At 43.6% G+C, this 23,526-nt stretch overlaps 4 protein-coding genes and 1 long non-coding RNA gene across 7 annotated transcripts; 3 read left to right on the top strand and 2 right to left on the bottom strand.

The window, feature by feature from the left end:
- The first annotated feature begins 310 nt into the window (after positions 1-310).
- On the top strand, positions 311-3,149 carry LOC120640536 (H/ACA ribonucleoprotein complex subunit 2-like protein). The gene is made up of 4 exons (XM_039916408.1): positions 311-541; positions 646-715; positions 2,141-2,246; positions 2,640-3,149. Exons 1-4 carry the CDS (start codon positions 427-429, stop codon positions 2,799-2,801), a joined length of 453 nt encoding a protein of 150 aa, XP_039772342.1. The 5' UTR covers positions 311-426; the 3' UTR covers positions 2,802-3,149.
- Positions 3,150-5,615: 2,466 nt separating this feature from the next.
- Positions 5,616-9,909, top strand: LOC120640504 (LRR receptor kinase SERL2-like). 3 transcript variants are annotated; one of them, XM_039916380.1, is made up of 12 exons: positions 5,616-6,011; positions 6,115-6,402; positions 6,567-6,699; positions 6,807-6,878; positions 6,987-7,130; positions 7,297-7,368; positions 7,466-7,525; positions 7,647-7,744; positions 7,820-7,969; positions 8,089-8,430; positions 8,722-9,101; positions 9,215-9,909. In XM_039916380.1, exons 2-12 carry the CDS (start codon positions 6,300-6,302, stop codon positions 9,533-9,535), a joined length of 1,875 nt encoding a protein of 624 aa, XP_039772314.1. In that variant the 5' UTR covers positions 5,616-6,011; positions 6,115-6,299; the 3' UTR covers positions 9,536-9,909. The 3 variants fall into 3 exon arrangements, with proteins under 3 accessions (XP_039772314.1, XP_039772306.1, XP_039772308.1); XM_039916374.1 differs by having other exon boundaries at positions 5,733-5,747; positions 5,930-6,402; XM_039916372.1 differs by having other exon boundaries at positions 5,616-6,402.
- LOC120640531 lies at positions 7,682-9,307 on the bottom strand. The gene is made up of 4 exons (XR_005661855.1): positions 9,161-9,307; positions 8,540-9,048; positions 8,214-8,423; positions 7,682-8,082 (listed from the first exon to the last, which is right to left on the bottom strand). It is a non-coding gene; the product is annotated as an uncharacterized LOC120640531 (long non-coding RNA).
- Positions 9,910-10,850: 941 nt separating the features above from the next.
- LOC120640523 (ASC1-like protein 2) lies at positions 10,851-14,316 on the bottom strand. The gene is made up of 6 exons (XM_039916393.1): positions 13,165-14,316; positions 12,322-12,551; positions 12,064-12,219; positions 11,669-11,854; positions 11,386-11,570; positions 10,851-11,176 (listed from the first exon to the last, which is right to left on the bottom strand). Exons 1-6 carry the CDS (start codon positions 13,294-13,296, stop codon positions 11,145-11,147), a joined length of 921 nt encoding a protein of 306 aa, XP_039772327.1. The 5' UTR covers positions 13,297-14,316; the 3' UTR covers positions 10,851-11,144.
- A 1,782-nt stretch (positions 14,317-16,098) lies between these two features.
- On the top strand, positions 16,099-22,765 carry LOC120640497 (serine protease SPPA, chloroplastic-like). The gene is made up of 13 exons (XM_039916361.1): positions 16,099-16,641; positions 16,917-17,100; positions 17,185-17,322; positions 18,011-18,181; positions 18,248-18,351; positions 18,642-18,709; positions 19,040-19,206; positions 20,453-20,522; positions 20,596-20,750; positions 20,931-21,036; positions 21,712-21,799; positions 21,870-22,013; positions 22,340-22,765. The coding sequence occupies exons 1-13, from the start codon at positions 16,252-16,254 to the stop codon at positions 22,571-22,573; spliced, it is 2,019 nt and encodes a 672-aa protein (XP_039772295.1). The 5' UTR covers positions 16,099-16,251; the 3' UTR covers positions 22,574-22,765.
- The last annotated feature ends 761 nt before the right edge of the window (positions 22,766-23,526 follow it).

The raw sequence follows: 23,526 nt of genomic DNA, 5'->3' as shown, positions 1-23,526 counted from the left end.
TTAGTCAAACCGATCGGTAAACCGGTCAAACCGGTCGGTAAACCGGTTGCACATGAGCTTTTGAATTTGGATTTGAATTCAAACCGGTCAAAACCGGCCGGTAAATCGATCGGAACCGGTTGCACGAGAACTTTTGAATTTATTTGAATTTGGATTTGAATTCAACCGGTTCCGACCGGTAACCGGTCAAAACCGGTCCTGTAAACCGAAACCGGAGCTCGGTGGTTATTGGCTACCGGTCGGGAAATAGTACCTGGACTTCCTCTCTCGCAAGTCGCAAATCCTTTCAGACAGGTGGGCCCAACACAGGTGGGTCCCACTCACCAGTGACCCCGCTATTTATTGCGAGCGGCTTCGCCCCTCCTAAAACCCTAGCTCCAGAACCAACTAAACCCGCGAAGCCACAAGTCGAAGGCGGCGGCGGCGATGGGGAGCGACACGGAGACGGAGAAGAAGAAGACCCCGCTGGCGCTAGCGCCCATCGCGAAGCCTCTCGCAGGCAAGAAGCTCTGCAAGCGGACCCTAAAGCTCGTGCGCCGAGGTTCGTGAGATTTCGTTCTCCGCCCAATTCGATTCCGTGTTTGCCCCTTTGGATTCAGGGTTTCACCCCATCCGGTTGTGATTTGGTTCTTTGCGAATTTGCAGCCTCCGAGGCCAAGTGTCTGAAGCGGGGAGTCAAGGAGGTGGTCAAGAGCATCCGCCGTGGGAACAAAGGGTTAGCACTCAATCTTAATCCTTCTCTCTTCATGTTGAGTGCTTGGTGAGCTTGTATTAATTGCCTAATTGGGTAACGTAAATCCCCATTAAGCGTTAGGACATGTAGACTGATAGAACATGTAGGATAAATTTTTAGATTAAGACATGCAGGAGCAGGATACATATTTCTGTGATACTGGTGCCCTATGTTACACGGATACCGGTACGGGTATCGGATACACGGATACACACTTTCCCCAAAAACACCAATATGGGGATACGGCTAGGATAATTAATAATTATATATATATATATATATATATATATATATATATATATATATATATACCACAGATATTCAGCATTTCAGCAACATAGTGGCACGGCACTAGTAGGCCAGAGAATTTCTCAGAGGACGGAAAGTTACAGCCATCGCGCAATCGAACAGTATATACGGACAGGAAGAGAAGACTTGCCTGCTTGTCGAGCGGGTGGCGGAAGTCTTCGGCGTCGAGGCGGGGGAGGCGCAGGCGGAGGCGGCTGCAAGCACGAGTACCCGCCTGCCCTGCGGGCGCCTGGAGGTGGACGGCGAGGACGAAGGCTTCACGGCCCAGCAGCAGCGGAAGGCGACGGGCTGGGGAGGGAGCGTGGGGCCGGAGATGAGGCCCGGAGCACAAGCCGGCGAAGCCGCCATGCCCATGAATCGAGAGCAAGGCTTGACGGCGGGCGGAGACGTACAGGCGGCCAAGAACTTGTTTTGAAGGGAGAGCCTCGCCGGCGACCGGTTTTTGCTGGGGAAGGAGCTCGCCGGTGGCCGGCGGCCACCAGATCCATAGGGCAACAAGAAGTCGGGCGGGAGGGAGGAACGGGAGCACGAGGAGTCGAGGATTGCGGCGGCTGCTGTTAGGTCACGGTCTCACGGAGGTGGGGGTGTAAAATCAGACCTGGGGTGGGCTAATTGGGCCGACTGATGGTTTGGGCCGTATCCCATCGGGCCCAAACGTATCGGATACACGTATCCAACACAAAATGTATCTGCATTTTCAGGATACATCTGGAAACGTATCCGAGGCGTATCCGTATCCGAAACGTGTCGGATACGGATACACCGCCTACTAGAAGTATCCGCTTAACAGAGCTGGTGACCAATCAGCAAAGGGTAAAATGATTGTCACTTATGTATTGTTTCTTACAAATGGTACTAGTATGATGTACCATGCCTTATGTCCTTTCATAATTATATCTTGCTCTTTAATCTTATGTTAAAGTTGTTAACACTATTCTGATTAATTTGACTTTGAAATCCATATGGAGAAACATACATGATAATGAAACATATATTGTGATGAACTTACATATATGAATGTGCTGCACTTCAAAGGTTTTGAGCATCTGTTGGCTTAACTCGCACTACATCATTGAAATGTTACTTTTCTTTGTGCAGGATTTGTGTGATCGCTGGAAATATTTCTCCTATTGATGTGATTACACATGTTCCAATACTTTGTGAGGAAGCTAATGTTCCTTACATATATGTTCCCTCGAAAGAGGTGAGTTCTCACTTCATGTTTTTAGGCTTGATTATTCTGCAATAATACGGGTTTCCAAAATTCTGTAACTGCCACGTAAGGCCCATGTATCCAAAGAACTCTAAAGATTGGTTACGAGATGACCAACACACAAATTTCTTAAAACTTTAAGTGGAAATTATGTCATCTCCCTGGTAGGTGTACTGACGCTCTTTTAGGTCTTTGGTCATATAGTTTTGAAATTTTGCCACCTGTTTATCTTGTCATTTGATATAATTATTCTAAATTAATTGTGACAAGACATGGAAGTTGTTTCTTTTCTTGTTTTGGTTCACTAGTGATGTATAAATAATAAACACATTGCCTTAAATTTTGCCCATCGCAGCAGCAAAACTTATCATGTTCCCCTTTCAGGACCTTGCGACCGCGGGAACCACTAAGAGGCCAACTTGTTGCGTCTTGGTTCTGACCAAACCAACCAAGGGGGAGCTCAGTGAAGAGGTGAAGGAGAAGCTGAAGTCAGACTATGACCAGGTTGTGACGGAAGTTGCTGAGGCTACATCTGCAATGTTCTGAGAACAATTCCAGGACCACAGTATCTGAGAATCAGGCAACGTATTTGCGTAGTATGTTACATCCTGACAAGCCTGCCCTTCTTGTAAACTGCACCGGTGTGTTATCAAGGGCACAGCTGGAGAGTTGATCATCTATGTTATGGACTACCCTTGTGGATCGAACAATGATTAGATAAATTAGCCAATTATAATGATTTGGTGAGCTGATTTGTTTCCAGTGAAACTAGCAGGTTTTGTTAGCTTCTGCGTAACTCTTGTCTTGGTGTTGATGACTAATCTCCAAGATCTGCTTGTAATGTGTTATGTGCGTGGAAGTATCGTGAAATCTCAGCGACCTGATCACTGATCATGAATAGTTTCTGCCCACTGGGAGTGAAAACCCATTGTCAGAGTTGAGATGGCTCATTTTCATGACCTCGAGGCTCGGGCGTTTGGAGCCATTAAAAGAGTGGAGTGATACTGTGATAGAGAGCGCAGTCGTACAGCACTGCAGTTGGCAACAATTCCTCAGGATTCAGAGCTGTTTGCAGGTACGCGGGGAAACAGCTCCAGTTTAAGCACCAGTACTGATCTTTTGGAACTTCATCTGGATCTTTGTTTCGTGGCGCTTCTGTTTGGAAGGTTGTGGCAAACACACGACAAAGTTTGGCCCGGGATTTCTGTGCTTGCAACTGTGGTGATATGTCACGCATCTAGTCCCGTTTAGTTCCAAAAAATTTTCTACAGTAACTGTCATATCAAATTTTTAGACACATGCATAGAGCATTAAATGTAGTTGAAAAAATAACTAATTATATGGTCTAACTGATTAGCACGAGATGAATCTTTTAAGTTTAATTTGTTCATGATTAGACATTATTTGTCAAGTAACAACAAAATATGCTATAGTATTAAAACCCAAACTTTTTCACCAACTAAACGCAAGATTCTTGTTTGTGGCCATGGCCCATGGGGAGACGAGTTCGAGTTGGGGGACGAGATTAAGGCACAGCTCTCGAGCTGCCGCCAACCACCCTCTCTAATCCCGGCCAAGCAAAGGAGTGGGCCGGGGTTTAATAGGATTCTAATGCATGGCCAAGCCTGTGGAATGTAGAGATTCTCTTGGGATAACCATGCCCCAACCCAGGACAAGCAACAAAATCCAATGGCAAATGGCCTGTACCATGCGACAGTTTATGTGATTCACTTGCCAGGCGACATAAACATCTTACCATTATAAGTTCAGACTTCAGAGGAGGGCATGAAGACAGACCTATTTTATTGTTCGAAAAAAAAAAGACAGACATATTTCAGAAAAAAGACATCAGGTCATGCCACAATTTCAGTCGAGTAAAAAGGTATTGCCGTACAATTTTTCACCTTGCCGTTGCTGGTCAAAGATACTGGAGGACGGGGGGATGGTGTGCAGGAGATCAGAACCTTTCGTTGAGGACCTGCCTGCGCCTGGTCACCATACTTGAGGGGCTGAGATCACCTGGTCAATTGACTCTTGCAATGGCTTCACTGTGAGCAGTGACACACTGCTGTTGTACTGTTCTACTCTGGCATGCTACTGTGTGCCTCTTCGCCCTGCGTAGTGCGTCCGCTTTGGTCACGCGTGTTTCTTGACATCCAAGATTTCTTGCGTTAATCTTCTTCGTTGCAACTAAGTGCCATCATTCAGACCACGACAGCACACAACTTACACGCACGGTTGCAAAAAAAGATATCTCGAAAGCTCGTCCTAAGAAACCTAACCTGGCCAATGATGCAGGCTTGAACAAGAAGTTGAGATTTGGACAGCTGAAACCAACATCATGATCCACGCCCCCATGCTTGGAGCTTTATCAGGCATGCTCAGCTCTGACAGAAAACATCAGGTTTCATCAGACAGGGAGCAAAACCAAGCCATGATCGATGTCTACACGGGCAAACGTGTCCTTTCAGTTCTCTCCTGGCCCTCTTCTGTTTGTACCGGACCTGTATGGTGTGGTATAGGGCATTGGCAATTGGCACAGCGTTGCCTTTTGCTCTTGGTTGCACACGCGATGACACAAAGCGAGAGGTGCGCAGCAGAGGAAAAAGCAGAAAAGCGAAGGGGGGACGACAGTCAAAGGCAGAGGGCAGCAAAGCACCCCTCATTTCACTGAAAAGATAGGTCACGTCTTTCATGCAAGCTAGCCTCGCAATGATAGGTCCCCAAGGACGGGAAGGGGCATGCCCATCCCTTCTCGTTTCAGATCAGACAGGGGGAACAAGGTTGATGGCCTCCTGAGCATCATCAGCTGATGTTCTCTCTCTCCTAAACATCACCTAAACCTTTGATTTCCCTTCCTTAAACACCAATCTACATGCCCATCTACCTCTAAACAAGTGATGACCCTCTGCCCATTGCTTTTATAAAAGAGAAGCTCACTAAAATCTCTCTTCTTTATTTTTCTTGTAACTTCATTATATGCTTCTTTAGAAGTATATGCGTCATGTGTGTAAGCATTTCTGCATTTGCATGGTATTTTTGTTATGCCAGCTGAAGTGATACACTGATGTGGCGATAACTTAGGCTACTGTTAATCTGCTACATAGACAGCAGGAAGCTAGCAGCTGTAATTTTCCTTCTTGTGACCAGGATTGCATTTGCTTTTAGTTGGTTCTTGATTCTCCATCCACGCTGCAAGAGGACCAAAATTCCCTTGTCCACATCCCCCCAACGCCTCCACTTCAGGTCAGGTGAGAGGCACTTCCTCCCTGTCATCATCCTCCCTCCCCCAGGCCCAGAGGCCATCAACCTTGTCCCCCCTGTTTGATCTGAAACGAGAACCCCTTCCTCCTACTAAAGATACCTTTTGCTCCTCGGCTGTTTATCGCTCCCACCAGAATTCTCACTCACACACTTCCCCAGCTAATTGTTGTCCAACTGCCCATGCTTTGGAGAATTCTTTTGTTGCAAGAATCCCCAATCAGTTCAAAGGTGCTGTTGTGAGTTGTGACCTGTCACAGTCTCACTCCACTGCAACACACCCACACTCCAATAAAGCTGATGTCTTTCTTGAGTGGGATCAATAATAATCTGTTAACTTTGGACTAGATTAGCCTAGCCCCTTAAGTTAACAGCCGTCACTGTTTTTCATAACCTGGTTTCATTCTTCACAGGCCCCAAGAGCACAAAGGGGGGAGAGAGTGGAGGAATTTTCCTGCCTCCTTTGCTGCAATTTTCTATTCCAAGCAGGCTCAGGTGGCAGGCATTCTGTTCCCCCTCGCCCCTCCTTTTGTGTTCCTGCTTGCTTGCGGCCAGAACACAAGCATCTTCTTTCGTGTCATTTGCTTGCTACTGACAGGTCCTCAGAGCAGAGGCATCCGGCATCCCTTCCACTGCCATTGGCAATTTGGTCCTGTGGGAAGCCAAGGCTGCTGCATGCTTCTTCCTTGCCTTGGCCTCACCCTGGCTCGCTTCCATGTTTGAACACGAAAAAAGCTCCTGAACTTGTTGCCAAGGAGGCCCCGGGCTTGCGCTGCCTTGGCAATGGGGATGGTTCTTGCTGCTTCCTCCCTGGTGCTGCTCTTGTTCTTCTCTGCTTGCAGGCCGGCAAGTGGCCTCCTCTCCCCCAAGGGCGTAAACTATGAAGGTCGGTATCCCCTCCCCAAATCAAGAGAAACCTTGGTTCTTGTTTTTGTTCTCTATTCTCCTGCATTGGTGCTTGCAGTCCCTTTCGTGTGACAGTCCGATTAAAGAACTATGTTATTGGCTCTTGTTGCATTTGTGCACTGACAATTTCTGTTTCCTTTGCAGTTCAAGCTCTCATGATGATCAAGAACTACCTCAAGGATCCTCATGGCGTGCTGAAGAACTGGGACCAAGACTCTGTGGATCCTTGCAGCTGGACCATGGTCACTTGCTCTCCGGAGAACCTTGTTACGGGCCTGTAAGCAAGTCCCCCCTCCCCCCCCCCCCCCCCCATTCTTTTGCGTACCAGCTCAATCAATGTTTCCTCTGTATCTTACCGTTTCTCTGGTTGTTTCCGTTTGGCAGAGAAGCACCAAGCCAGAATCTTTCTGGCATTCTCTCCCCAAGCATAGGGAATTTGACCAACCTTGAGACAGTGTAGGTTTTGTTGTCATGAACTCATGATTAGCCTTGTCAATCTCTACACTTGCTATGTTTCTTGGGGGAAGGAAGAGATCTCATTTTTGTTATCTCTTTTTTTTATAGGCTTCTGCAGAATAACAACATAAATGGGTTAATCCCAGCAGAGATTGGCAAGCTAACAAAACTCAAGACGCTTGATCTCTCCAGCAACCACTTCTCTGGTGAAATCCCAAGCTCTGTGGGCCACCTGGAAAGCCTTCAGTATTTGTGAGTGCAATTCTGCTCCACTGTACTAGCTTTGAACAGTTGAACTTCTGTTCCACTGTACTTGTCTTGAATGCTATTCTGGAGGTTTTCTATTCATGGCTTGTTGTTCCTCAGGAGACATCCAGTGTCTATCCCTTTTGTTAATTTGCTTGTGTGCTCTTATTAGGAGGCTTAACAACAACACACTATCGGGTGCCTTCCCGTCATCATCAGCTAATTTATCACACCTTATTTTCTTGTGAGTACTCATTACGTATTTTGCTGTTCCGTGATATGTGTCCTGTGGTGGCTGTGTGGTGATCACTGATTTCTGTTAACTTGCATTTTTTTTTCAGGGATCTGTCCTACAATAATCTGAGTGGTCCAATCCCAGGGTCCCTGACAAGGACATTCAAGTAAGGCTATAGCCTTCTGTAGTTCTGTTCTTTATCACCAAAACTACCACTTCCAGTGAAACGTATTTACCATCAAACTTTTAGTTATCAGTAAACAAATATTCATACCCCTCTCTTGCAGCATTGTAGGGAATCCACTGATCTGTACAGCAACCATGGAACAAGATTGTTATGGGTCTTTACCTATGCCAATGTCTTACAGCCTTAATAACACGCAGGGTATGCAGAGTTAGTCAGTTACGTACTATGTTCAGTGGTGATTAGCAATTCGTACAATGACAATTTTATCTACAGGTACTCTGATGCCTGAGAAAGCTAAAAGCCATAAAGTTGCAATTGCATTTGGTGCTACAACTGGCTGCATCAGCCTACTCTTCCTTGCCGTTGGATTGTTGTTCTGGTTGAGGCATAGGCGAAACCAGCAGACTCTTTTCAGTGTTGATGGTAAGTAAAATGGATAAGTCACTCGTTGATTCATGAACTCAGTACTTCGACCGTAATCTTGATGGCATCAGTTGCCATGGTGGAAAATCAGCTTGATCTTACTGTATTGACTACTGCAGAACAACACATAGAGAACGTCAACCTTGGAAACATGAAGCGGTTTCTATTCAGAGAGCTGCAGGCTGCAACAGAAAACTTCAGCAGCAAGAACATATTAGGAAAAGGTGGCTTTGGAATTGTTTACCGAGGGCAGCTCCCAGATGGAACTCTTGTAGCTGTCAAGAGGCTCAAAGATGGTATCGCTGCAGGCGGGGAAGCGCAGTTTCAGACTGAAGTCGAGATGATCAGCTTGGCAGTGCACAGGAACCTCCTCAGACTCTACGGATTCTGCATGACAGCCAGTGAGAGGCTACTGGTCTATCCATACATGTCGAATGGGAGTGTTGCTCTGCGCCTGAAAGGTAAGATATCAAGTTTCGAGTTATATATGTGCTAGTGTCATATGCCTTTGTTCCTTGAAGAATGAAGATCAAATTTTCTCAAGTAAATGTATATGCAATTAAACGTAACCGCGGGATATAATTGAAGACACACCAAACCACCCAAGCTGACAAAGCAGAAAAGGAAGATTTGGAATTTGACTCCTGCGTTCCATTTCCATTTCCTCTCCTTTGGGAAGAATATTAGAACAAAGGATATGATTCCCATAATAAACAAAACATTAACTTCTTTTTTCACCAAAACAACTGCAGGGAAGCCGCCACTAGACTGGATCACCAGAAAGAGGATAGCACTTGGGGCAGCAAGAGGCCTACTGTACCTGCACGAGCAATGTGATCCCAAGATCATCCACAGAGATGTTAAGGCAGCAAACATACTGCTAGATGACTGTTGTGAAGCCATTGTCGGGGATTTTGGGCTTGCAAAGCTTCTAGACCACCGTGAATCACATGTTACCACAGCTGTGCGGGGAACTGTCGGCCACATAGCTCCTGAGTACCTCTCCACTGGCCAGTCATCTGAGAAAACCGACGTCTTTGGTTTCGGAATCCTGTTGCTGGAGCTGATCACCGGTCAGACTGCATTGGAATTTGGAAAGTCGTCAAATCAGAAGGGAGCTATGTTAGACTGGGTAAGTTAATTCACTACCAGTTTATTATGGTCTACATAGCTCGTGCCATATGATCGTACCTAAACTAACTGGCATTGTTATTCAAAAAACTAACTGACATTGGAGCTGTTCAGGTGAAGAAGATGCACCAAGAGAAACAGCTGGACATTCTTGTCGACAAGGGCCTGGGGAGTAAATATGACCGCATTGAGTTGGAGGAGATGGTGCAAGTGGCACTCCTATGCACCCAGTTCCTACCTGGCCACAGGCCCAAGATGTCAGAGGTGGTCAGGATGCTTGAAGGCGATGGGCTCGCAGAGCGATGGGAGGCATCACAGCACACCGACTCACACAAATTCAAGGTGCCCGAGTTCACCTTCAGCCGCTGCTACTCTGACCTGACGGACGACTCGTCACTGCTGGTGCAGGCAGTGGAGCTCTCTGGGCCAAGATGACACCATTGCAGACGGTGCGAGACAAGAGGTATCACCAGTTGCTTCCCAGTAGGATCTGTAAATAATACAAAGTGAGGCAACTGATGTTGCATCCTGTCAGAAATTGAAGCAGATCTCAATCATTTGAATTGTACAAAGATCAAAGAAGTGCACATCTTAGGCTAGGCACGGTATATTACTACATTTACAGGTTCTGTAACTGTTTGTAGAATAATACCGTAGAGCAATATTTCCCATATCTAACATCAGGTTTCATTTTCATGTCTTTTATATTCAATTGTAAGAAGCAAAAACTTTCTGCATTTGATTGCAGAGACCTGGAAATGTCCACGTTCTCCATGCATTAATTAACTCTCCCAAATTGTTGATAAAAACAGTTTCTGTCCTATGTGCATACAAGTACAAAATCTTCGTTGGATAATAGAAAAGATTTTCTGTGGCTATCTGACTCCACGTAATTGTACACGACAATTAAAAACGAGCTCTTGATCCAACAAAGATACATGCATATGGATATCGGCACTACTAGAGCCCGGACGTCCGATTACTAACGCCCGGACGTCCGATCAGAGAAAATATGTATACATTCGAGGATGGAAATTCCCACCCCAACATTGCCGCCATGTTTCCCACCCCAACATTGCCGCCATGTTTCGTGCAACATTCACTATGAAACATAAAGAAACAATAATTGCAACATTAGTGCTTGTCTCTTGCAACATCGGATGTCTGATCCGTAGCATTACGTATGGATATAGATGTCTGCAGCAATCGACCGCTATCCGGCACACTCCCAAATTATTATACACAATTAATTGGACAAAGGATATCAGAGACATCCTGAGTAAGATAATAACAAATATCTAAGTAGGGGAGCAATTCAACTTCTGTATTAAACATAACTGTACAGCATAAAAATCGCAAAAGGTAATCTTCCTAGCAACATCTCATGTTTCGCAACTTGGGATCTACACAGCATGACAAGAAGAAAGATAAACATGTTTGGGCAGGGAAAGTACTAAGTGCAGATTCAGGCAAAATTTCAATTAAAAAGTATTTAAAGCATCATAATGGAATATCTTGGGCAGTGTAGTACAAAATGTTAAGATGTCCACAAGCTTTTCCTCTAAGTTAAGCTTTGAGAAAGGGACATAAATTGCAGTGTGCTTCTGTGCTATCTTTGGTAAAACTGAACACGAACTTTGGCATAGAGAAGAGGGCATAAATTGCAATATGCTTATCGCTTCGAACAACTTTATGAGCAGTTTGCATATATTTAAGCTCAGAATTGAAAGGGACAAGGTAGAGGCAGACATGTACACAAGTAATGTTTTCCATTAACTGCTGTGTAGGTGCTATACAATTTGACCTAGTTTTACATAAATGTATTATGCCCAAGTGAAGGCACTAGTGTATTCTTAATTTATGAAGAGCCCCCATCAAACAAACAACAATGATCTGAAAAGGCAGAGCAACATGTTCCTTTTTCACCTTCAGAATTTACACAACTTAAGCCATCCCCTCGTGTTCCTCTACACCTTCAGAACCTACACAGCTCATGGTCAATCAATCCTCAGGATCCTTTTTCTTCTTAATTTACAGAGCTCAATCAATCCTCATGTTCCTCTTCACCTTCAGAATCTACATGACGGTGGGTAATAGTGAGCCTTCTGGTACATAAGTAAATCTGATCCTTATACTAGTCCATTAGACATTAATGGATACTGCATGAGCCCCAAAACAAATATATGCATGGCTGATATATTAAGCAGTGACGGTATAATCGACTTTAACCAAAATTTAGCCTCATATAGTGGCAGATTAGCACTGTAAGGGAAAGGAGAATGTACCAGATCGTATATCATCCCCAACATGCCCTCTAGACTGTATTTGCTTCACAAGCATCCGATACATTAATACCCACCAATATATGTGTAGAACAAGCAGGGAGAAGAGAAGAATGTTGAATACATAGTAGTATATTGGCCCGTCAAACTTATGCTTCTCCTTGTCTATAGTCAGCACAACTTCATAGCTGAAATTTAAGAACAAATACATAAATTTTAGTTATACCAAGCCCCTAAATTATACGGAGTTACAGACCCATGCATGAACATAGTTACTCATCTTTACCTTGTGCTCCAGAGAATCCAGAATGGATAATATATAAGGCGAAGGAGTACCCAAGAACTGACGAAAACAAGAAATGAAACATCTGCAAGCAACTCGTGGCCACTGTACTTGGAAATCTTTCCAAGCTCCAGGAACACGTCAGTTGCATCATGGATGGCAAGAACAACTGAACCCACGCGAGCAAATCTGTTTTAGGGAATAAGTCAGCAGTATGAAGGAAAAACATTTCCAAATGATATTATTTCTGAAAAAGCAACTGCTGTTATGAAAGAGTATCCACGAACTGACAGAGACTGAGTATGCTGCGAGAACAATAATGTATGAGAATGCAACCTGACCGGTACTCAAAGATAAATATGCATAAATAAATAAATGATATCCAAAAACCAGTATACCTGAATATGTAAGACAGTGCTATCAGACAAACAGTTGCTACATGGTGAGTCATTGAAATACCAAAGTCTGAGCGCCTTATTTCCCAAAACAAAAGGGCAAATATTGAGTATGTGTAAAAACCAGCAACATACATATAGACTGCCTTGAGTTTAAATCTGGGAAAAATAAAGTTTGTTATAACTTGGGTATCAACAAAATTGTAAAAGGTGACCAAAGGGGACGTTGTTCCTTCAAATATGAAAATATGTCTAACATACTTTATTTTTTGATCTGGCCAGATCTGATCACCCGGTCCAACCCAGAAATTTCTTGTGGTTGTGAACCATGGCTCATTGTATGTCACAGACAATGCCAGTAGCTCCCCGGAAAGGAAATAAATGCATTTCCAAGCTGATTCTTTAAATTTCCTGATCTTTCTCTTGCCAGCATATGTACTAGGATCAAGCTTCTCACCCCCCTTCTTGAAAATCAGCTTCCTGGCTAACCACTATACACAAAAAGCTGGATGAGAGAAAACACATAGGTCTCCCTTCAGACCTTCTGGAAAAAGAGAATCAGTTCGTCGTGTAAGATGCCAATTTCTTCTCTCTTTTTTTTCTTTTGAAACGAGTGGAAGCATGTATGCATAGCTAGTCATAATTAATAAAACAATTTACACTTCCTCTTAGCAACCTTGCTTATCCGGGCCACCGTGCCTCTGTAAAGTTCTGCCTAATAGGCGCGTCTGCTAGGAACAATCACTCCGATCAACATGTTAGTTTGAATTGTTAGGTCAATAGGAATTCAGGATTTTGCCACTCCATGTGTCACTAGCATGTAAGTCCAGGGATTACATATCTGCATGCCAGTGATAGCAGATCCTGAAATGGAAAACGATCTATTGGCAGATCCACTGAACTTCCCCGTGTTAATCATGAGCACGCTAGCATCTCCTCACAGTACATAGTTACCGCGTATACGGTAATTGTTTAACACTCGTCAGAACCCCCAAAACCCTCGTGCTCCATGAATATGAATTGGCTCAACCTTCGACCAAAAAAAAAAAAGAAAGACACGACCAAACAGAACTAATATAAAAATGGGCGGGACAAAGATACGACCTCGAATACGAAGCGGTCGAGGAGGAAACGGACGGCGAGGAAGAAGACGGCGAAAAAGGGGATGGCCGCGAAGTCTGGGTAGGCGGGGTAGCTCTCTGCCTCCCAGTCGATCGGCGGGAGCGAGGTGGCCATCGCCGCTCGTCGGAGGCAGACGAAGAGAGGAGGAAATGACTTTCCTGGTGCGGTTCGACGGTTTGTCAACTTCGTCGCCCCGGCCGGCGGGTGAAGGGTGAAGGCGACGGCTGAACCCACATCTCCGGTCGCCCCAGCGGGGGTTTCTTCCTATTGGTACTGTATCTTTGTGTGACCAGCTGCGGAAGCTTCGGTTTCTCGAACGATGCTTGAAAATTTGTGAGCGACGACTCGCTGATGCGGGAGAAAATTGCCTGTTTGACATCAGAAATAATGAGATTTGCTCATTTGCCATCGAAACTTCAGATGTTATCTATATGTCTCCAACTCAAAATTTTATTGTCTATTTAACACTAACGTCACTTATGTTAGCATGTCCCGTTAATGTGTGGGCCAGGCTGCGGAAAAAGGCCAAAATACCCTTATGTGAACATGGGGAGTTTGAGACAGTTCTAGCTCTATTATGGTTGCTCTCGGCTAGGGGTTAGTCCTCCACGTGGAAGAACCAAATAGATATTATTTTGTGAAATAAATAAAAGAGTAGAAATCATTCTGTATGATTACTTTTAATTAAATCTAGTTCAATATCAATGCTTTGGGTACGTGAAAGGTTTCCAAAAACACCAAAATTCATAGGATCCCATGCTTCACCGGCCTCTGCTTGGCCGTGCTTGCTTTGCGCGCGCCGCCCGTGTCCCTGGTGCGCCAGCACCGCCCGCCTCCGAGGCCACGCGGGGTGCATCCCTGCCCGCGCCGTCGGATCCCGTGGCCGCGCGGGGCGCCTCCCTCACCGCGCCGCCGGATCCCATGGCCGTGCGGAGCGCCTCCCTGCCCGCGCCGCCGGATCCCGCCGCCTCTCCATGGGTGCGCCGCCGACTATGGTTGGCGTCGCGGCCCTCCTCCGTCCACGCGGAGGACGCCTCCATGGTCGCGCCGGTGGCCGCGCCGCCCGCCTCCATGGGTGCGCCGGTGGCCGTGCCGCCCCCTGGGTGCGCCGCCGCCTGGAGTATGCGGAGGAGAAGGTCGCGATGGGAATTTTGGGGTGCTGGTCTCGTGACTCTCGTGGTGACTGCGCCCCTTCTTTTGGACTCAAAGGGCATTTTGGTCTTTTCCGGCAGCCTGGCCCACACATTTAACGGCACAAGCTAACAGAGATGACGTTAGTGTTAAATAGACAACAAAATTTTGAGTTTGGGACATACAGGTAACATCTAAAGTTTGGGTGTTAAATGAGCAAACCTCATTATTTATAGTGTGAAATAAGTAATTTTCTCCTGATGCGGTTGTATATACTATTAGAATGTTAGGGGCTGTTTATTTTTCAGTGAATTTTTTAGTCCCTGTCACATCAAAAGAAATCTTACTATTTATAAATAATAAAAAAGATATGTTTATATAATTTTTTTGACAGACAGGTGCTAATTCACGAGATAAATCTAATGAGCCTAATTAATCCATAATTTACTACAATGATGATACAGTAATCATCGACTAATTATAGATTAGTATACCTTATTAGATTCGTCTCGCAGTTTAGCTCTAAAGTTCTATATTTAGTTTTGTAATTATACTTCATTTAATATTTTTAAATATTAAAATTCTCTTTGACATCACATGATCTAAAATTTAGTCCCTGGACTCAAACAACCCCTTAGTTTTCACGTGGCGCAGACAATTCTAGGATTGAAAACTAGGCTGGTCCAACAAGATGTATTTTTTAAATATTACAATCCTATACATTATAATATCGCTTATTTCCATTTCCTATCCATCTAGGAATAGAGGCAAACATTTTTTTGATAATAAATATAGATACAAACAATTATAAATTTGTAGTTAGAATTCTGCAACACTTCATCTGATGTTAAAATCCCTGTCTAGTTGTTCACCGGGCCGATTCTTAGGGTGGGCCGTAGCCCACTTGGTCCTCCGCCCATGTCACGTGGTAGCGTATTGTGGCAATTATTTTTGCTATTTATGTTGTTTATGTGTAATATATACAACAATTGTTTGCTCTGTTGCTTTGATAGCATAGACCAACAAACGGATATTAAGATTAACCTAATCATGTCCAGTGTTCGCAAGACATAAAAGTTTGGATCCCCAGTAGGGTAACATAATTTTCGAAGAAGAACACATGCACATCACAATTTGAGGTTAAAGTGTCAATTAGTTGAGATAGATCAAAGGATTTGATTAGTTGGTCTCGGCAAAAATCGCGAGTTAGTTCATATGGCTAATGCTTAGGGTAATCTTAATGTATGTATCATACTTATTAATTAGGTGTCAAATAGCATGTGTGTTGTAATTTTTGATTTGGATACTGAAGTATGATGCCACACATTATTGAGGATGATTTCTCCTATGATAGTATCCTTTGATATTTAAGTATGATAGTACGTGTAGATTGGGATTAATCTTAGTGCTGCCTAGATTATGAAAGTCTAAAAAAAATTCTATGAAATGCTTATGATACACATGGGTATGGACCTAACCTAAGGTCAAGCGTCGACTTGCTCGAAATATAATTACCTAGAGTTAGACAAATATGTTGGTAAAACACCTGCATTTTGTTTGAAATGAGAGAAACTTGGTCATATAATGAAATCAAGACGTAAGTTAAAGAGTAATATGCGAATTCATCCGAAGCCCGCGTTATCCAGAATCCAGATGAGTAGCTTATTACCTAGCAAACTTTTCAAAAACTGTTCTCGTTCCTTACTCCTTAGCTGGCGCTCAACGTGGCGCCAAACCAACCGCCCCACAGCTATCCCCCACCGCCCCACCTCCTCCGCTCCCGACCCCACAATCCGTAGACCCGGTCCACCACACCTCTTCGGGCTTCGGCTACTCCACTGCTCTACCCCACCCATCCGCGCTACTCCCCGGCGCCGCGACGAGGGCTCCGCCTCTGCTCCCCGCCATTCCCGAAGCTTCCAGAAGCTTCGCCTGGCAATGGCGAGGCTTCTCGTGCTCCGGGCGCCGCCGTACCGCCACTCCTCCCACCTCTGCGCCGCCACCCTCCTCGTGTTCTCCCCCTCCCAGCACCGCCGCTTCGCCTCCTTCCCCTCTTCTGCCCCCTCCGCCGCGCGCCGCATCGTACCGTCGCCGCTCCGTGTACCGATCCGCGCCTTGGAGTCCTCCCCTGGGCCTACCAAGGAGGAGCAGGAGCCGTCCCCCGCCGCCGGGGAGGCCAAGGAGCCGCCACCGCCCGCGGCGTCGGCGTTCGAGGTCGAGGAGCTCGGGTGGGGGACCCAGCTCGCCGTGAAACTCCGTATGCTCGTGGCGCCGCCGTGGCAGCGCGTCCGCAAGGGAAGCGTCCTCAACATGAAGCTTCGCGGCGAGGTTATGCTCCCCTTTAATGCGTTTCGTTCATTTCGTGCATTCTGATGGTCTTATCGTAATGCATGTCTTAATGTTCATATGCCGGTTGTTTAGGTTCACTATAATAGAATTTCCATATGGTGTTCGCTCCACTCTTGGCAAATACTCGTATTCGTTGCCATTCTGTAATAGACTCAGTGAATAGACTTTGTCCTTTTCCCCTACTGGTATTTGTCAACTTTGCTAATGTATCGTGTGACGTGTGTGTGTTTTTTTTTTGTTGGTAATGGTTGCAGATATCTGATCAGTTGAAGACACGCTTCTCATCAGGGCTGTCACTACCACAAATTTGTGAGAATTTTGTGAAGGCAGCATATGACCCACGAATCTCAGGGATTTATCTGCACATAGAGCCGCTGAGATGTGGGTGGGCGAAGGTGGATGAGATCAGAAGACACATTGTGGATTTCAAGAAGTCAGGTACCCATAGAGGCAACACTTAGTTTGGCATCTTAATTTATGTCCATGCATGCCATATGATAAACTAATTTTGAATGTTTTTAGGTAAATTTGTTGTTGGTTACATGCCTGTTTGTGGGGAGAAAGAGTATTACCTTGCTTGCGCATGTGATGAGCTATATGCACCACCAAGTGCTTATGTTGCTCTGTTTGGTCTAACTGTTCAGCAAACATTTCTCAGAGGTAATTTCTTGTAGGACAATGACATGAAACATCCACTTTGCTGATATGTTATGGTTTTTATTTTTGAGTGAACAAGAACTATTATGTTCTTCTACAAACCTGTTTCAAAGTGTCACTTGTTAATTGTGTAAATAATTTTTTGCTGATTTCTCGTGGTTTTATTGACTCAGCAGAATTATTTAGTTGTTAACTCTGACTAGTGACTAGATGTTTTTTTAGCATAGTACCCTGGAATGAGCTTTCTCATACGTTTTTGCTCTTAGTACAATAATCCATTCTACCATAATGTTATACTCTTCTATATGATTATTCCAGTCAGACACAACGGTGATGCTTTGAACACATGTAGTTAACTTTCTTAAATATTGTCTATCTTTCCCTATTTATATAGGACCCGTGAAAGTGGTACTCGCACGGCATATCTATCTCAAAAATATTTTCATACTAGGTTTTACAAATATGTTTGAAGAAAATAGTGGTTAAAGTTGTGTTTTGGAGACCATAGATTTCCAAGATGCCACTTATGACAGTAGGGAGTAGTGTCTATTATGTTTCTGATAGTTTAACTTCTCATTAGGTGTCAAGGTTTGTAAAGTGGGTTCTACTTTTTATTTTTCTGCACTCAAACACCTTGAATGCAGCTAAGTTCCTTTCAGGATCTCTAATAATTTAAAGTTCGCTTGTTAAGGTGTTCTCGAGAAAGTTGGAGTAGAACCAGAAATTCAACGGATTGGTAAATACAAAAGTGCCGGAGATCAGCTTGCACGCAAGAGCATGTCAAATGAAGTTAGGGAGATGTTGGCGACATTGCTTGACAATATTTATGGAAACTGGCTTGACACAATATCTTCTACACATGGTAATTTCAGCAAATCTGCTTTACATATTTTAGAAGAAAAAATGTCATCGTAGAATTTGTCTATAGGGAAGAAAAAAGAAGAAATCGAGGAATTCATTAATTCAGGGGTCTACCAGGTTGCCAGACTCAAGGAAGAAGGTTGGATAACAGATTTACTGTATGACGATGAGGTATTGAGTTTTTTTGCCCCCCCTCCCTCCCCCTTTAGGGCATGTACAGCACGGAGCAGATACTGCTGTTTTCCTTGTTTATTTACTTGGTACTTGCTCCTTTGCTTGATTTTTTTTCTTAGCTCCTCCACATGTAATGGGTTGGATTTGCTGAGAGCATTAAGTGTGTCGTTAAGTGTTCGACCCAAATATTTTTGTGTTGCTCATAGCAATTCATAGATGAAATACCCTTTTTAGTAATATAAGTTTTCTTCTGCATATGCCATTGTTAACATTGTCCAATTTAACAGGTAATGGCAATGCTAAAGGAGAGAGTAGGACAGAAAGATAAGAAAAGTCTGCGTATGGTTGACTACAGGTAATTTAAATATTTCTATGATACTTAGAACAAAGTAGTCTATCAGAATGAGAATGTCATGTCTAATGTTCTGGAAAACTTCCTGGACTTTCCTAGTTGTTTCTTTTACACATCTTTTCTGCTGTATTTTCAAACATTCTTGTTTCAAACAAATGCAATAAGCTCTGCTGTGCACATTCTGGGCATTGCAGCTTTAAATAGAGATCTCCTCCAGTCAGAAAGGTCAAGCAGACCTATTATTTAATGTTGCTTTACTAGTTCAAGATGCCAATTCCTACCTATTTACTGTTTCATGTACTGAACTAGCACTTACTAAATACACTTTACCAGTAAATACTCACGTGTTAGTAAGCGGACTCTTGGATTACAAGGAGGAGGAGAACAGATTGCCATAATCAGAGCTTCTGGAAGCATAACACGTACTCGTAGCCCATTGAGTGTTCCTAGTTCAGGCATTATTGCTGAGCAGTTGATTGAGAAGATACGGACTGTTAGAGGTAATTTTACTATATTATGTCAGCAACCAGTTGATACTCGAGTTGAAAATTTGATTTATAGTTTGTAAGCGAGTTTATATCTTTGATTTGGAATCTGACTGGAAATATCTTTTAGTACCAACTATTGTTCAAGGCCTCAGGTATTCTACAATTTTAAACAGCGTATGTGGATTTTCAATTTATACAGAACGCATGATATGTAATCACTTCCTAATTTGCCTCTCCATACCTCTCTTTGGTTCAGCCAAAATATTGATTACAAACCATTTACAGCAGGGCATTCGGCCACTTTTTGGTTAATAGAAACATGAAACTTTCCATTTGCCCTCATCTATGCCAATTCGTTGTCCAATTTCAGTTTGTGCAGAAACACTATATTAAGAAGCTGCATAATTAACTCTTGGAATTCTAGGACTAATGAAGTCTCGTTTAATTTATGCTATTATCCTTCCGGTCGTTGTCTTGGGTGTTGGTCATCTGATCATTGTCCTTTTAAGTTTGGCTTGTGTGTACTCAGAGGGTTTCTTTCCTTGTTCTGTCTGTTTTTCATTTTCTTTTTGTTTATTTTCCCCTTCGAGGCATTGTAAACAGACCAGCATTCTTTTGCTATCTCTAATATGATGACGTGTAGTTCTGCTGTGTTTTCCGAAGGGGGGCTTGCATGAAGATATTTCTCTTTAGAAAAGCAGCAAAAAGTCTGTAACACATCTCCATTGAACTCTTTTAACTCCCTCTCTCTCTCTAGAAAAGTATTATATGGCATTGTCAAGATAAACCTAGATAGGAAATATATCGTGCCCTTCCTTTAGATTTTAGTTAATTTTACAAGCTATTTTGCAACCTTATTACCCACAATTCTCTTGTTCTTGTGAATTCTCAATCTCTCTGATCACAAATATAAGGACATCCGTACAAACATTAGTTGTTCAGGACATTGTCATGGTCTGCAAGATGGAGCTTTCACTAGACATTTCTATGAAAACATGGTATACAAAATAGAAAAGGGATTATATGTTATGAAAGTACTTTTCATGATGGATCAATTAACATCAGTATTACATTGTCAATCTATCTAATTCTTTATATATTGATGGTCAAGGTTGAAAAATTTAGACTGGCTTGAATCCTAAAACAACTTAAAGTCAGAGGAAGTAGTCCCACATGCAAACTCCTGTTTATATCATCTGATAGGTAGCAGAACCATTACCTTGTTTTTTTAATTATGAAGCTTCTTAACACTTTACAGAATCAGAAAAGTACAAAGCTGTTATCCTCCGGATAGATAGCCCAGGTGGCGATGCTCTTGCTTCTGATCTGTAAGTCATGGCTTAGGATTTACTTCTTATAAACAGCATATTTTGCAGTATTACCAATTCTTACTCCAACTAGGATGTGGAGGGAAATCCGACTTCTTGCCAACTCCAAGCCTGTAGTTGCTTCCATGGCTGACGTTGCTGCTAGTGGGGGTTATTACATGGCAATGGCTGCACCAGTAATTGTTGCTGAGAAACTTACCCTTACAGGATCAATTGGAGTTGTTACAGGTGATCCTTATTATCTTGCGCTCTAATGTTATTCATCTACATCAAGTTCTAAGATTCTCTACCTGCAGTGGTCACAACTTTGGAATTGGATTAACTCTAGCCCATTCAGAATTTGGGTAGCAAATCGAGCTATTGTTTTGTATTTGTTCCTGGTTTAATATTGATTACCTGGAATTTCAGGGAAGTTCTGCCTTCAAAAGCTTTATGAGAGGATTGACTTTAATAAAGAAATTCTATCCAAGGGTCGATATGCTGAGCTTAATGCTGCTGATCAACGACCTTTAAGGTGCAATCTGTGTTTTTGCATTATGGTACTAGTGGACCATAGTTAATAATAAGAATGACATAAAAAGCAGTGCATTGGAACTGTGGTATAGTTTGCAGTGATTGGTTGCAGAAATATTTTTTTTATCATGTTAGTGCATCATAAACAAAGCGCATGTTTCCTTCTCATCATTTAGTTTTAGTTTGTGAGCTTATTTTCTAAATTATAAGTTAGTGAATGTGCTTCAGTGTTGAAGCATGAGCCCCATCAATATTTAGTGAACATGAACTCCCATAATATAGTCTATTGGGCCAATTTGTTGGCTTATAATATAATTAACTGTGGCATTCAATATATGATGTGTCATATTTTATTTCAGAATTCTACCAATAGAAAATAGAAATAAAACTTGCGTCTGTCTATTATGGTTGTGATGCCAAGATGGCTCTGTTGCAATTCTCTTTAGTTAACAAGTTTTTTCCCTGTTAATTCTTAGTTGATTAGTTAGTAAGTCACCCATATCTTGGTTTTCCTTCTTTTTGTGGGTGTGGGTTGGGGGGGGGGGGGGGATGGTTCACACATGGAACATCAGTGCAACTGGGTTCCTGTGAACTACCATGGATTAGACTGTCTAGATTATGCTTCAGTATCATATGAACCACTTTGAATCTGAAGCACGTGATGGATTTTCCGCAGACCGGATGAGGCAGAGCTTTTTGAAAAGTCAGCGCAAAATGCTTATGCATTATTTCGTGATAAAGCAGCCATGTCAAGATCAATGAGTGTAAGAACTTATCTCAGATGATGAGTAACTAATGTATCTTCAAGTACTTGCTAAGTGCTTGTGCCACCAGGTTGATCAGATGGAGACTGTTGCTCAAGGTCGAGTCTGGAGTGGCCAAGATGCGTTTTCAAGAGGGTTGGTTGATTCAGTAGGTGGACTCTCACAAGCTCTTGCTATTGCAAAACAGAAAGCTAATATACCAAAGCACAAGAAGGTTTGTTCTACTATAAAGACAGTGTATTTCGATCAAGTTCCTATGTTGCATGCATATATGTGCATTTCTTTTTTCTAGTATTCAGCTATTTTACTTGTTAATGCTTGCCATTCTCATGAAGCAACATAACTAGCAGAGCTTTTCATGTTATGTTCATCTGTTACTGTTTGGATTAACATCTGGTCTATTTTTTTTTTGTACGACTTGATTTTTTTTTTATATTGTGCTTTTTGACAAATTTGCTCGCTGCATTTGTGCATTGACTTCAGTAGGAAATGCATAATGAGTTCACCTTCCAGATGCTGATTGTATTCTAAACAATGCAGATCCAGCTAGTTGAAGTCTCAAAGCCCTCGCCAACATTACCCGAAATTTTATCAGGCATTGGGGGTTCATTGCTTGGAGTTGACAGGGCAGTAAAGGGAGTGCTTCAGGACATGTCCTCCCTAAGTGGAGTGCAAGCTAGGATGGATGGAATCTTGTTTGAGAATTTAGGAGATATGTCGGGCGAAAATCGATTATTCTTGCTCATAAAAGATATCCTAAACTATTTTGATTGACACTAGCATTCCAGTACCTTATGTTTTACAAACGCTTGTATTTAGGGATGAGGGAAAATTCATAATGCCATTACTCATCTACTTTACACTGAAACAGTAGGTTGGGATTTGTACAGTTGATTTATTGTATATGGTATTTTGATCTTTGTACTGTTAATGACTAAAAATATCGGGATTGATATTGATGGATAAGTCTTTGATGTTGGTCTTTGTGGTCCCTTGTACCCCTGCAGCATCTTGTAGTCCTTAGCATCTTGGACTGCAAGCATCTCTTGTACCCCTGCAGCATCTTGGACTGCAGGACAACAGTTAGTGTCCTCTCTAGGACAGCAGTTAGACTAGTGTTAGACTAGTATTATTGGCTTCGTTTGCTGCCCAGCAGCCTGCTGTATATATATGTGGCCACCCCTCCCGTTGGAAGGCATGGCATTGTGAGTGTGAATGAAGAAAAACCCAGAAAACTTCCCCAACTTGAGTGTCATCCTCTCAGCTCAATGAGAGTGAAAATTGAGCTGCTAACTGGTATCAGGGCCGTACTTTCCTGTAGACTGGATATCTCCTGTTCTTCTCCCTCCCAAGCAGCAGTAGCAGCTAGCGCAGCAGCACCTGCAGTAGCCCCTCTTCCACCTTCCTCACCCGAGCAGACGAGCAGCAGCTCGTCTGAGGCTGCGTCTTCTCCATGCAGCAGCCCCTTGGAGGCGCGCCATGTCCGATGCACCGTCTCAGCGCTCGGTCGCCTCGAGCGCACGGCGTCAGCGAGATGCCGAGCTCGCCGCGGCAGAAGAGCGCAGGCGAGCGACGGCACAAGCCGCTGCAGCAGCGGCGAGGGCGGGCAGGCTGGCTGTAGCGGAGCTGGCGGCGGCCAGGGCGGAGGTGGAAGCAGAGGCGGCGGAGGATGCAGCGCGTGCGGCGGAGGTCGAGGTTGAGACCTTGCGCGGCAGCCTCAGCGGCTC

Source organism: Panicum virgatum, chromosome 1K (genome assembly GCF_016808335.1).
Source record: "Panicum virgatum strain AP13 chromosome 1K, P.virgatum_v5, whole genome shotgun sequence".
Lineage (NCBI taxonomy): Eukaryota > Viridiplantae > Streptophyta > Magnoliopsida > Poales > Poaceae > Panicum > Panicum virgatum.
This window is presented reverse-complemented; position numbering and strand designations above follow the sequence as displayed.

Bases quoted from the DNA above. Each gene is read 5' to 3' on its own strand.
- LOC120640523 (XM_039916393.1), bottom strand. From the start codon at position 13,296: ATGGCCACCTCGCTCCCGCCGATCGACTGGGAGGCAGAGAGCTACCCC. The intron at 11,855-12,063 runs GTATACTGGTTT...TCCCTAAAACAG, and splicing joins GCACTGTCTTACATATTCAG to ATTTGCTCGCGTGGGTTCAG. The intron at 11,177-11,385 runs GTACATTCTCCT...ACCGTCATGTAG, and splicing joins TGGGGATGATATACGATCTG to ATTCTGAAGGTGAAGAGGAA.
- LOC120640536 (XM_039916408.1), top strand. From the start codon at position 427: ATGGGGAGCGACACGGAGACGGAGAAGAAGAAGACCCCGCTGGCGCTA. The intron at 542-645 runs GTTCGTGAGATT...GCGAATTTGCAG, and splicing joins CCTAAAGCTCGTGCGCCGAG to CCTCCGAGGCCAAGTGTCTG. The intron at 716-2,140 runs GTTAGCACTCAA...TTCTTTGTGCAG, and splicing joins ATCCGCCGTGGGAACAAAGG to GATTTGTGTGATCGCTGGAA.
- LOC120640497 (XM_039916361.1), top strand. From the start codon at position 16,252: ATGGCGAGGCTTCTCGTGCTCCGGGCGCCGCCGTACCGCCACTCCTCC. The intron at 21,037-21,711 runs GTGCAATCTGTG...GATTTTCCGCAG, and splicing joins GCTGATCAACGACCTTTAAG to ACCGGATGAGGCAGAGCTTT. The intron at 22,014-22,339 runs GTTTGTTCTACT...TAAACAATGCAG, and splicing joins ATATACCAAAGCACAAGAAG to ATCCAGCTAGTTGAAGTCTC.
- LOC120640504 (XM_039916380.1), top strand. From the start codon at position 6,300: ATGGGGATGGTTCTTGCTGCTTCCTCCCTGGTGCTGCTCTTGTTCTTC. The intron at 7,131-7,296 runs GTGAGTGCAATT...TGCTCTTATTAG, and splicing joins CTGGAAAGCCTTCAGTATTT to GAGGCTTAACAACAACACAC. The intron at 8,431-8,721 runs GTAAGATATCAA...AAACAACTGCAG, and splicing joins TGTTGCTCTGCGCCTGAAAG to GGAAGCCGCCACTAGACTGG.